We start from the raw sequence: 12,568 nt of genomic DNA on the forward strand, positions 1-12,568 counted from the left end.
ATAATCATAGGATATGTTTCCTCATTTGTAGCATTGTGTGGTGTTTTCAGAGGTGGCACCACGGGTCCCAAAGCCAGTGGTGGGATTGTTTTCCAGATCTGGAGGGTTTACCTAACCAGGTAAAACTCTTGCCCCTAGTTGTAGACCAGTGTATGACATAGTTCAAAAGGTACTTGCACACAAACCATGAAAAGGAATAACCAAAGGAGGCCAAGATGCAAAAAATAATATACTTAATTTAATCCATGCCCAAAAGAATACAAAAGGGTGGCAGTGCAAGGTGTTAAAAATAAAACAAAAAATAGTAATAAAGTAAAATCAGCTCTTAAAACGGTTTTATATGGGCTGTTACGGGACCAGAGTTGTTCTAAATCAGGGCATATGTTATTAAAAACTCCTGGCTCTAGGGAGTACTTATTTACACAAAAACTGCAATTAGACAATATAACAAACAGGGCTGAGCTTGCTTCATGCAGGGTTGCATTATGTAGGCCTTTGCATCTGTAATTAGAGTTACTCACACAGTATGTCTTCGCTATTGTGTTGATTAATTCCAGTCAATCATTTTGGATAGGAAGTCAAACAAATAAATGGGCCTATTTTAGACTATAAATACATAGCTTAGGCTATAAATACATGACGTTACCGCTTCGTTTCCCTTGGCCAGAGGGGATCAGAGCGCATAGGCTTCTCTAGGCTACCTGCAGCTGTGGTTAGGCTACAGTTGATCAGACTAAAGCACAGATGAATTGTGCACGAGTTGACAAATCATGAGGCAAATCAGTCTAAAGAACAATACTTTGTCCCTCTTTTCAACGCTTTGTGTCAATATTTTTTATGAAGCCGAAAAATCACACATTTGCCAGCGGCTTTGCTCTGCTGATCACCGCAAAGAAGAAACATATCCTCAATTTTGAGTATATAAAATGTTTGACTTCCATCTTGACATTTATTTTTATTTTTGGGTAGCGGGAATGTGCTTACATGCGGTTAAAAAAAGATCAGAGAACCTAAATTCACAGCTCTGTGAAGCTGTGATGATCAAACATGTACAACTATTTTTATCAGTTAATTTAGACATTTTGTGACTTAATTCATATGTCCTAAAAATAAAATGCAGAAGTAGCCCAGTTAGCCAACAGTTGTATTGGAATAACTATTTAAGACACATTATTAGAGTACCAACAACATCTTCAAAATAACAGAATGACAACATGTAGTCCTTATTGGGAAAGAAAGTGTAAATAATAACCAGGAAAACACATTCAACGGGGCTATTTACTTGAGGAATCTTTTTGACTAACATCATTAGCAATTGGAAGGAATGTCTCAACTGCTAAAGAATGTCTGAACTTCACTCATCTGCTTGTCCACGACTGATTTTGTAGACATGACAGCAGAAGTTATTGTTCTTCGTCTGTTCAATATGAACAATTGTATCTCTGTCAAAGAACAGCTCATGGCTGTAAGTCTGAAACAAGAAAAGACAATACATTAATAAATGACTTGAAAAGGAGAGATTTCCCACATTTTCTTCCTTTACACTAGCCTCGTTCGACCATTGTGATCTTGCAAGCTTACATTCTGTTTAAACAAAATGAGAGTGCAGCGGTCAGGATGGCAGATCAGGCTACATTTACACAATATTCTAAAGCACTAACCACATCCCACGACTCCACAAGTGGAACCCTCTTCAGTAACGCTCCAGTGTTGTTGTCATGGAGTCTGACGTGGGCCTTCCCCTCATCCTCTCTGTGGGTCACCTCCACAACAGCCAGAAGGTCAAGCTCATCCTCATACTCCACCATCCGGAATGTCTATGAAGTAGCATGTTGCAAGAGGCATCAACAAAAACTCTCACCAGCAATAACCAATATGCCTATATGGAATGCCACTGAAATGTCAATAAAAGTAATTTAGTCAGGATACAGTCTAAGCCTAATCCTTTAGAATCTACCTCTCGGTCTGGGTCATCATCCAGCTGATAAAATCTTCTCTTCACTGTGCGGCCTGAGGAAGTGACATTGATCTGGGAGGCAGCCTATGGTGGATAGAAGACGAGAGGTTTTATGAATCCACCACAGGAAAAGCAGCAATTTTCACCCTTCTATCATAATGATAGAGAAAATATATCTAATTTAAAATGTATTATGACCCATGGTTAAAAAGGTGCCAAAGCACTATGTTAACTCACATCGTCTCGATGAGCTGTGATGGAAAACTCCTTCACTATATCGAACTGTGCATCACTCTCCAGTTCACTCAGAATTTTCAGCACACTGGGGGAAAGTATTCAATATTCAGTAAAGGCAGAAGAGAAACGTCATTGTGTGAAATCTGACTGATGAATAGCACTGACCTAAATACCATAAAGCTGCAGTGTAAAGCATGGTCTTGTGGACAACTTTGTTGGGGGGTTTTAAACTCACTTTATGGTGCTAGGTCCAACATGGATGATTCTTCCTGAGTCATCAGGGTGGAAGTAGATCCAGTCAGACTCCAGAGAACAGCACTTCATGTCTTGTATTCCATGCTTTGCCTATTTAGAAATGCGTACAGTGGGAATATTAAAGATATTGACACTGGGTATGACAACTACAGAACACTTTGGATCTTAACTGGATAATTACTTAGCAGAAGCTTTCATTTAAAGCAACTTAGTACCCAAAAGTATTTGTGAGCCACGCATAAATTGACTCGACAACATTGGTGCTGCCAGCACCATGCTTCAACCAGCTGAGTCATCTAAACATCCTTTTGAGGATAATTTGTGTTTGAGTAATACGTTTGTTGTGTCAGTTAAAGACAATGCCTGTCAAAGACATCGGTAGTGCTCTGAAACTGACATGCTCAAATGGCTCTGGCACACTAGCGGCAGGATACTTAATATGCTTAAATAGTCTCACAATTCAGGAGACTTATTTGCGACCCATTCAATGTGTAGTGCATAAAGATAGATTATGTACAAGTATATTACCAGGGTGTTATCCTTGAGAGAGCAGATGCGGTACGACCCCTGGTGTTTCTTATGGGGTAGGGTAAAGATATAGTGCCATGGATGGCCTCCGATCTGTACTCCATTATCGAAGCATGACACCTCAAACAGCACTGGGGGGCATTCTGCGAAAAAATTATGAGAGAAAAAAAATCACTAAGGGTCCCCCGAGGCCCTTCTGCAGATGGATAGACAAATGAATGGTTGGAAAATCTGAGGGACAGAAAGATGGATAGACAGATAAACAATCACCTACCGTTGATGTGGATATTCACTGGAATGCCAAATGGAGCTTCTCCCACAGTTTTACCGCCTTCTGAATGACACTGCTCCCCAAGAACCAATTCCGTTCTTATGTACTGGCAAAGAAGAAAGAATAATCAATAAATGTTTTTAGAAATAATGGAACATACAGTATGTAGACAATCTGAACATTTTAAGAAGCATGCATTAAAACAACTGAAATGTTATTGTTAATCATAAATTCACACCTTATTCAGAATGTCTTCAAAGCTATAGAGCTTCACAGTCTTGGTACTGTGAGAAACTGCAAGGACCCCTTGGGACAGAACTACATCAATGACAGTGCTTCCAAATATCTGAAATGACAGAGACATACAGTGCATTTGGAAAGTATTCAGACCCCTTCCCTTTTTCCACATTTTGTTACGTTACAACCTTATTCTAAAATCTTTTAAATAGTCCCCCCCTCATCAATCTACACACAATTCCCCATAATAACAACGCAAAAACAGGTTTTGGGACATGTATAAATAAAAACTGAAATATCACATTTACACAAGTATTCAGACCCTTTACTCAGTACTTTTTTGAAGAACCTTTGGCAGCGATTACAGCCTCGAGTCTTCTTGGGTATGACGCTACAAGCTTGGCACACCTGTACTTGGGGAGTTTCTCCCCTTCTTCTCTGCAGATCCTCTAAAGCTCTGTCAGGTTGGATGGGGAGCGTCGGGTTCAATTCCGGGCTCTGGCTGGGCCACTCAAGGACATTCAGAGACTTGTCCCGAAGCCACTCCTGCATTGTCTTAGCTGTGTGCTTAGGGTCATTGTCCTGTTGGAAGGTGAACCTTCACCCCAGTCTGAAGTCCTGAGCGCTCTGAAGCAGGTTTTCATCAAGGACCTCTCTGTACTTTCCTCCATTCATCTTTCCCTCGATAATGACTAGTCTCCCAGTCCCTGCCACTGAAAAACATCCCCACAGCATGATGCTGCCACCACCATGCTTCACCATAGGGATGGTGCAAGGTTCCCTCCAGACGTGACACTTGGCATTCCAGCCAAAGAGTTCAATCTTGGTTTCATCAGACCGGGAAATCTTATTTATCATGGTCTGAGAGTCCTTTAGGTGCCTTTTGGAAAACTCCAAGTGGGCTGTCATGTGCCTTTTACTTCTACGTCTGGCCACTCTTCACTGATTGGTGGAGTGCTGCAAAGATGGTGGTCCTTCTGGAAGGTTCTCCCATCTCCACAGAGGAACTCTGGAGCTCTGTCAGAGTGACCATCAAGTACTTGGTTACCTCCCAGATCAAGGCCCTTCTCCCCCGCTTGCTCAGTTTGGCCGAGCGGCCAGCTCTAGGAAGAGCCTTGGTGGTTCCAAACTTCTTCCATTTAAGAATGATGGAGACCACTATGTTCTTGGGGACCTTCAATCCTGTAGAAATTGTTTAGTACCCTTCCCCAGATCTGTGCCTCGACATAATCCTGTCTCTGAGCTCTACGGCTAATTCCTTCGACCTCATGGCTTGACAGTGCATGTCAGAGCAAAAACCAACCGTGGGACCTAATATAGGCCGTCATATAGGCTGACTTGCCTCGTTAAATAAAAATATATAGACAGCTATGTGCCTTTCCAAATCATGTCCAATCAATTGAATTTACCATAGGTGGACTTCAATCAAGTTGTTGAAACATCTCAATGATGATCAATGTAAACAGGATGCACCAGAGCTCAATTTCAAGTCTCATAGCAAAGGTTCTGAATACTTATATAAATAAGGTGTTTCTGTTTTTAATACATTTGCAAAAAATTTACAAACCTGTTTTTGATTTGTCGTTAAGGGGTATTGGGTGTAGATTGATGAGGATTTTTATTTATTTGATCAATTTTAGAATAAGGCTGTAATGTAACAACATTTTTAAAAAGGGAAGGGGTCTGAATACTTTCCCGAATACACTGTACAACATATGTCATTACAAAAATACATGACTTAAAGAAACCTTAAGAAACAAAATGTTGCATACACTTTTGTTGATCTCCAGAACGCCCACAAGTTGCAGGGGGAAAACGCGGAACACGGCGAGGTACAGCAAGGTGTTTTGGTTGAAACCTGCCTGTGAGAGTTAGGATAGGAAATAAGTGAATACTTCTCAGATTTCACCAGTCACAAAGAGAAAAACTACATGGAATGGTTCTACTTTACAAAGGCAAATTATAAGATGAACGGGCATATCAGACTCGTGGAAACCACACCTGTCTTGCTGAAGATGTCACTTTATTCTGAATGGACTTGACATAAAATGTTTCCTGCGATACATCCCAGCCAAGGTATCTGATATAGAAAAAATGTGTTATGTTAAGTCAAATCAGCGGTTACCTACAACAAGAGGAACCCCAGCTCCACAATAATAATAAAAAGAGATCGGTTGGGTTCATGACTTGTGGAAGACATTTTAATTGTAATTAAATCACATTCAACTGTCAATTACCTGAATTTGTGATGTGGGGACAAGTAAACTTTCTCCAATTGTTGTCCTGTCACAGCTGAGAAGCGATACAGCCAATTATTGCTAGTCAGGGCCAAGAGGCTAGGTTTTTGATCTGACGGTGTTGGCAACCCTTTGTCCTATGAGGGTAAACATAATGATGGTTAATAAGGATAACACTAATACAGCACTCTGTTTATAGCATTTCTACTAATTTACAATTACATTTAATGAACTTTATTCATCCCCAAGGGGGCAATAATTCAGAAATAGGTATAATAGACAATAAAACATGCACTTTATAAATACAAAAAGCAAAATGCAATACAGTACAGTCCATTCACTAGTCTATAGTCCAATAGTCCATACGTCCACAGTGATGCTGCCACTGTAGATGTACAGAACAAAAAACTGGAAGTGATATCTATTGACCTCTTAGGAATTCTAAGCTGTTGACACCTGTTACATTTCTATACAGCAACAGTGAACTGGCTAAGATGGGAAATATTAATTCACTTACAAGAGGGCACTGGCATAACAATGCATCTTCAATCTTCTCCGCTTTGGACCGCTTGGGTAATTCATACAGAAGTTGTGGCTCAGATGGAAGGCTGGAAATTATATTTTTTCATTTTAAAAATAAGTAACGGTACTCATGTGATGAACCATAACAATGCCACATAATGTAGTTTAAAAAATAAAATATATACATTACCTACTGAAGCAGCACTGATAATTTTCAAAATAAATCCTCCCACTCTCATAAAATATAGTGGATTTTGACGACTTGGTCCAGACTTTGGTGAAGTCTTTGCTGTCCTAGAGTGAATTAATAAAAGTCATTACTCAGATTTATTTTTGTGGAATTAATATATTAAATTACTTAATACATTGCACTTCACATACCTGGAGGACAATACCCCTGAGAATCTTCAAGTTGAGTTTTGACAAAGTGCCAGCGTCAAAAATGCCTCTTGATCTCAGGTCTAGGTAGGCTGCAACATTTTTCCCTCTCAGCTGAGGCATCACTAGGAGGCGCTCAATGCACAGGGGCTGGAACACTCCACACAATACCACTAGTGTGTCCAAAACAAAGCAAGCGCAGTTCAACTGTTATCCACGTCGGTATTCGATACTCCCAACCATGTTAATGATTCGTTTACAACCAAATACTACGTATACACAAACCTCGTCCTTTAGAACACGATAATTAAATAGGCATAACTAACTATCACGACTGCTAAAACGACGTGTCCGTAGCATCAGATAAACAGTGATCACAGATAGAACGAGCCATATATTTCACCGGATGTATAAATGTGAAGCATCCGGTTGGCGTTTCCGCTCACTACCAAATATGGGGATGAGAGGAAGACCAGCGGTCGGCAGTGGGAGACGATAGAGCGAGGTGGATTTTGGCCGGGATTCTTCAGATTATATCAACGATGAAACATTTGATCTCCATACAGTTTTCAGTTTTCAAAACTAGAATCTGTAACAAACAGAGTGGACTGCGTTTTGTAGACGTTACCCTTCGCCAAAGTAAAAAAAAAGAAAAGGTGAATCGTTTAGGAGGGCAAGGGCGAATTGATTTACTGCACTTCACATAGTAGGCGTTCCCCCCACCCTCCTTCTTCTTTGGTGTGATAGCTTTTGCAACAATTACATGTGCATTCCGCCACCTACAGTACAGGTGGAAAATAAAGATCCGAAAAGGAAAAAATGCGGGATAATTATTATTATTATTATTTTTAATTCCATACAAACTATCAATAACGACATTTGTATTAAACTAAATCAGCCTGCTTTTCTGTTTAAATCAGGTACCTACACAGGCCCAGAAGGATCCTGTGATGGCTGGACTTTTCCTGGCGACAATAGTCCTTGCAGTGCTTCTGCGGTTAAGTCTTGGAGGCCCAAAAACTTCTCGGCTGCAGATATAATGATGTCCGCTTTCTTGGACTTGTTGGACACTTGGCCAGTACAATTAATAACTGTGGCTATAAATGGTACAAAATCCACCTTCTTCACAATAAGTGTATCCAGACCACTTGATTGACATATACAATATCTTATTCAGAACTCTCTTCACCGCTTCCACATAGGAGATTTGCTGTACAGTCCTGATCCTTGACACCTCAACCACTTTCACTCTAACAGAGCACTCAGGGAATTCAGAAATGTGATCCCCATCACAGTTGCAACATTTTACATTCAACTACTCCTGATTGTCAATGTCCAACGGGACGCCAGAGATAACACCTTTAACTGGTGCCCTGCTTCGACAATCAAAGCTGTCCACTTCATGCGTTGATAATTTTGCGAGCCACAATGCACGCTCCTTTTGCTCTTTTGATATATACAAGATATCAATACCATACCGCTCCTGGTTACTATTTCTGTATGATATGTTAGATTAAAGAATAAAGACAAACACAAATGTCAAGTTCAATAGCCATGTTCAAGTATTGTACAAGTCCCTACATATGGGGTCAGGGGAACAGCCCAGCTAGTCGATTACCTATCAACTAAACTCCGTAGCATCATCCTTTCAATAGAAAGTGCTAACGTAACAGCACAATATTAAGTTCTTAACAGTCAACAAATGAAAATACATTACATTTTCTTTTTACTTCAGTTGTCGTCCTCCTCTTTTTTGTTGTTGTATTTAACAGAGGACAGGTTAACACAGTCCCTTGCTTACAAAGTAAGCCTGTCTTGTGGCTTACACAGACGACCCACCCGTGAGTAAGTATTGTGTAACTCTTTATTGTGTATTGTGTAACCATGTGTAACTCTGTGTTGTTGTATGTGTCAAACTGCTTTGCTTTATCCTGGCCAGGTCGCAGTTGTAAATGAGAACTTGTCCTCAACTTGCCTACCTGGTTAAATAAAGGTGAAATAAATAAAAATATTTAAAAAATGGTTGTTTCACCTCCAGCTCTGGTAGGTCTCGAGCATTCCAGTCATGGAAGCACTTAGCGAGCTGCTTTCTGTGATGCCAACCATGATGCAGGGCTCAAGTAGCTTGTTGGCTACGGGGATGGTAGTCTTCACATGTCTGGACAGAAGGCATTGCGCTGGGCTGCTGTCCATGTTTTCGGTGGGTGTGTTCCTCCACTGTAAGATGGCTTTCCAGGGGTCGTTGCTGTCAAGCAAGGCCTTGCGTAACAAGGTTATCCCGTTTCCTGCTCTGGTGGCCTTGTATAGTGTTGCACGTAGTCTCGAACCCACCACCGGCCTTGACGAGGCTCATCATGGGTCTGGGCTAGTATTCCCCCCCCTTTGTGTCTCGGGACCCACACCACCAGCGGTTGGTGTTGGTGTCCGAGGCACAAACGAAAAGGTCGGACCCTTTGTACGAGTTGTCAGCTGCCACGTTATTAGATTGGCTGTAACCTTTCAACCAAATCTCCTGGTGTTTGTGCTTCAAAACACTCAGTGACTGTCAAGGTTTGTCCCTCGCCATAGTGTCCGCATGTGGCAACCGTTCCAGTACCTGAAAACTGAGATGAGGATATCTTTCTGCGATATCGCACAGCGTTTCACCAGTGGGAGTCATCGGGTCAGTTGCGGGACTGACGCCATTAGTGTCATTGTAAGGGGTTTCAGTCCCCCACAAAGTGGACAATGTATCAGCGGAAGCAGAGTACATTCTGCACGTTTATGCTTTTATTCCTGAGATGGCAGCAGTGCTTGCAGAAGTGTCCGAAGGCTACAGTATCAGCTACAGTATTGAACGACTCATTCACAGAGACTGTTGGCTCAAAAATCATGAAAATAATGGTCAATCAGGTTTGCTGATTGAATGTGACGAGATATCGTAATATCTCTTTGGGTCAGATTCTGCAACACGAGGTTTTGAAATGTTTTTTTCCCCCGAAGGTACCACTCGTGGATGACTGTGTTGCAGCTAGCATTAGGAGAAGACAGTGTGGTCAATGGAGAAGTCACTGTGACCTGTGACCATACTTGGTTGGTTTTCCAATCTATTAGTGGGAGTAACTGATCCATCTAGTCTGCTCCAAGTAGCAGGGTTTCAGATTCGAGGCTGGTAACATACACAGGGTGAACAAGCGAAAAGTCCTGGAAGTGTAGTTTTAGCATGAGTCTCAATGTGAGAGGCGAGGTAGTTTGAGTGAAACCTCGAAGTGTAGTGTCGCATCGTTTCGTTTTTAACCAACGTTTAGCTGGCTTCAAAGCCCTTTTGAGATCATTGAACAACGTTTGAGAGATGAGTGACATTGTTGAGCCCAAATCAATTAGCGCATCACAGGTTTAGCAGTCCTCCAGGACTGTTTCCAGGTATGAGTTGTGTTTTGTGGTCATATTCCCCACAAAGTGGAGTGGTTGTTCGCAACTACGTGATGTGTCATTTGTGTTCATGCTGAAGACAGATCGACTAATCACGGTTTGAGTGGAATTGGCTATTGCGATGTTTTTGACCTTTCACTTCGCAACATTTGCATCAGAGTCTATAGACAAAGCCTGTGGGCCTGTTCTTTGATCGATCGGGCCCTGGACAGGGTCTTGAGTAAGAGCGAGAGTAATTTGATTGTTAATGTCCTTGCTAAGGGTGTTAATTCCGGCGGACCACTTGTCCGGCAATTCATGTCTAGTCATAGTGACTTATCTTTTTCCCTTTTCTCAAATTGTATTACTTGGGGCTCTGGCCAATTACTCTCTGGCAGATGATTACACGGGCTGCTTTATATAATTAACATTTCGTTATTTCGCATTAAAAACTTTGTGGATGGGGCCTCCCGGGTGGCGCAGCGGTCTAAGACACTGCATCGCAGTGCAAACTGCATTGCTACAGATGCTGGTTCGCTGCCCGTGACCGGGAGACCCATGAGGCGACGCACAATTGGTCCAGCATCGTCCAGCATCGTCCGGGTTAGGGGAGGATTTGGCCGGCTGGGATGTCCTTGTCCCATCGCGCTGTAGCAACTCCTGTGGTGGGCCAGGTGCATGCACGCTGACACGGTCACCAGGTGTACAGTGAGTAGCCCACATTGGTGCAGCTGACTTCCGGCTTAAGCGTGCGTTGTGTTTCGGGGGTACGCACTACTCTCGACCTTCGCCTCTCCCGAGGCCGTACGGGAGTTGCAGCGATGGGACAAGAACTGAAATAATAGGGAGTACATTTTTTTCACAAATTCTGGATGGGTAAAATTTGTATGTATAAAATGTATAATAGCAATATTTAAAATTACTAAATTGGGTAATTTTGTATACATTTATTTAAAATTGCACCGGGCCGCTTCTGGGGGGATTCTGGTAAGATGCCGGCAAAGTCGGCTGAATTCCGGCAGATGGAAACGCCGACACCCGATTCCGGACGATTCAATCAGTTCCGGCCCCCGGAAGAGGGCCGCTTCTGGGCCGATTCCTCATTTCTAGCTGGGGCGCTGTAGTGCGCCCAAAGTCATTTTAAAGTGTTTTGTCTCCATTATTTATTGATGTGAATCAGTTCTAGAGTATGTTGTTTTATTGAAAAAGGTTTGGAAATAGGTCTCTCCATAATGACAATCTAAATAGCCGACCTACAACTGGTAAAAATAAAGTTGTCACAACGTACGCGCGTGCTGCTCTCTCGCTCGTGTGACTCAGCCAATAATTGTAGTGCTCTCTCAACACACACCCCTCCGAACCTCCCCACAACTCACTCACTCAGCAACAACCCGTCTCATTGCCTGATAGTCAAGAGCAGGTCACCGTGAAATATACATATTTTAAAGAGAAATGCCTTGGCAGCCACCGTGCAACTTAGAAGTAGCCCAAAACCCGCGACCAATACATTTTCACCCGTGACATCATTTTCAAAGTAGCCCAATTTTTAGGAAAACCGTGAACGTGGCAACACTGTATGGAGCCAGATAGCTGCCAAAAGGTTGAACGTACATATCGTTAGGATCGTAAGAAAATCCATACGTAAATTGTTAGGATCGTAAGAAAATTAATGCGTGAAACATGAAACATAAATGTGAAAGTTCATCTGTGAACATACAAACACCATGTTACGATTACGGACTAACATTTTAGGCTTGAACAAATCTTGTGTTGCAATTCTGACATACAACAATACCTTTCAGAGTTTTGGCAGTTTCATCTCACCAACGAACAAAACTTACACCAAACGGCCTTTGAGGAGTGCTACACGAACAAGCATAACATATTATAAAAAAACAGAAGTCAGTGAAACTGGAAAGCGGTATCCTGCCCATTTTCAAGTTAAAAGTCTTAATTTTCTATTAGTTCTCAGTTGAATTTACTTCAAATTTAGGAAGCGAATGTAATGGATTTGTTTGCCAGTGCCAGTCTAGATAGCACTAGCTGTATTATACCTACAACAGTGAAGTTTCAGTCCGCTAGTTGTTTCTCTACAGCATGGGCATATCTCTGGGTGACATGGACATTCCCATGAAACATAGAATTATAATAGATATTTGGTGAATTTATGAGTTATGTATGGAGTCTTTGCCACTCAAAATAATTTGTTATAGAATATTTAGAAATGTATTTCGTCACTCAAAATCTGACCAAAGCATATTCTGTAGGAGGGGTTTGTCACGTGTCTGACCTTATTTCCTTTGTTTAGTCTTTATTTAGTTGGTCAGGACGTGAGTTGGGTGGGTATTATCTATGTTGTCTGTTTCTATGTGGGGTTTTCTCGTTTGACCTGATATGGTTCTCAATCAGAGGCAGCTGTCATTCATTGTCTCTGATTGGGAACCATATTTAGGTAGCCTGTTTTCTGTTGGGGTTTGTGGGTGATTGTCTATGTGTAGTGTTTGTGTCAGCACTATTGTTATTTAGCTTCATGGTCTGTCACTGTTGTTTTTGTAG

General features: G+C 41.7%; 1 protein-coding gene across 2 annotated transcripts; it reads right to left on the reverse strand.

Moving 5' to 3' along the window:
• Positions 1-216: 216 nt before the first annotated feature.
• Positions 217-7,345, reverse strand: dcaf17 (ddb1 and cul4 associated factor 17). 2 transcript variants are annotated; one of them, XM_071355784.1, is made up of 15 exons: positions 6,908-7,001; positions 6,626-6,795; positions 6,435-6,538; positions 6,240-6,330; positions 5,723-5,859; positions 5,487-5,565; positions 5,258-5,347; positions 3,487-3,594; positions 3,252-3,354; positions 2,978-3,120; positions 2,430-2,539; positions 2,195-2,279; positions 1,958-2,041; positions 1,662-1,817; positions 217-1,471 (listed from the first exon to the last, which is right to left on the reverse strand). In XM_071355784.1, exons 2-15 carry the CDS (start codon positions 6,743-6,745, stop codon positions 1,355-1,357), a joined length of 1,527 nt encoding a protein of 508 aa, XP_071211885.1. In that variant the 5' UTR covers positions 6,746-6,795; positions 6,908-7,001; the 3' UTR covers positions 217-1,354. The 2 variants fall into 2 exon arrangements, with proteins under 2 accessions (XP_071211885.1, XP_071211884.1); XM_071355783.1 differs by having other exon boundaries at positions 6,626-7,345.
• Positions 7,346-12,568: the final 5,223 nt, after the last annotated feature.

This window comes from Salvelinus alpinus, chromosome 20 (genome assembly GCF_045679555.1).
Source record: "Salvelinus alpinus chromosome 20, SLU_Salpinus.1, whole genome shotgun sequence".
In the NCBI taxonomy this organism is placed as follows: Eukaryota; Metazoa; Chordata; class Actinopteri; order Salmoniformes; family Salmonidae; genus Salvelinus; species Salvelinus alpinus.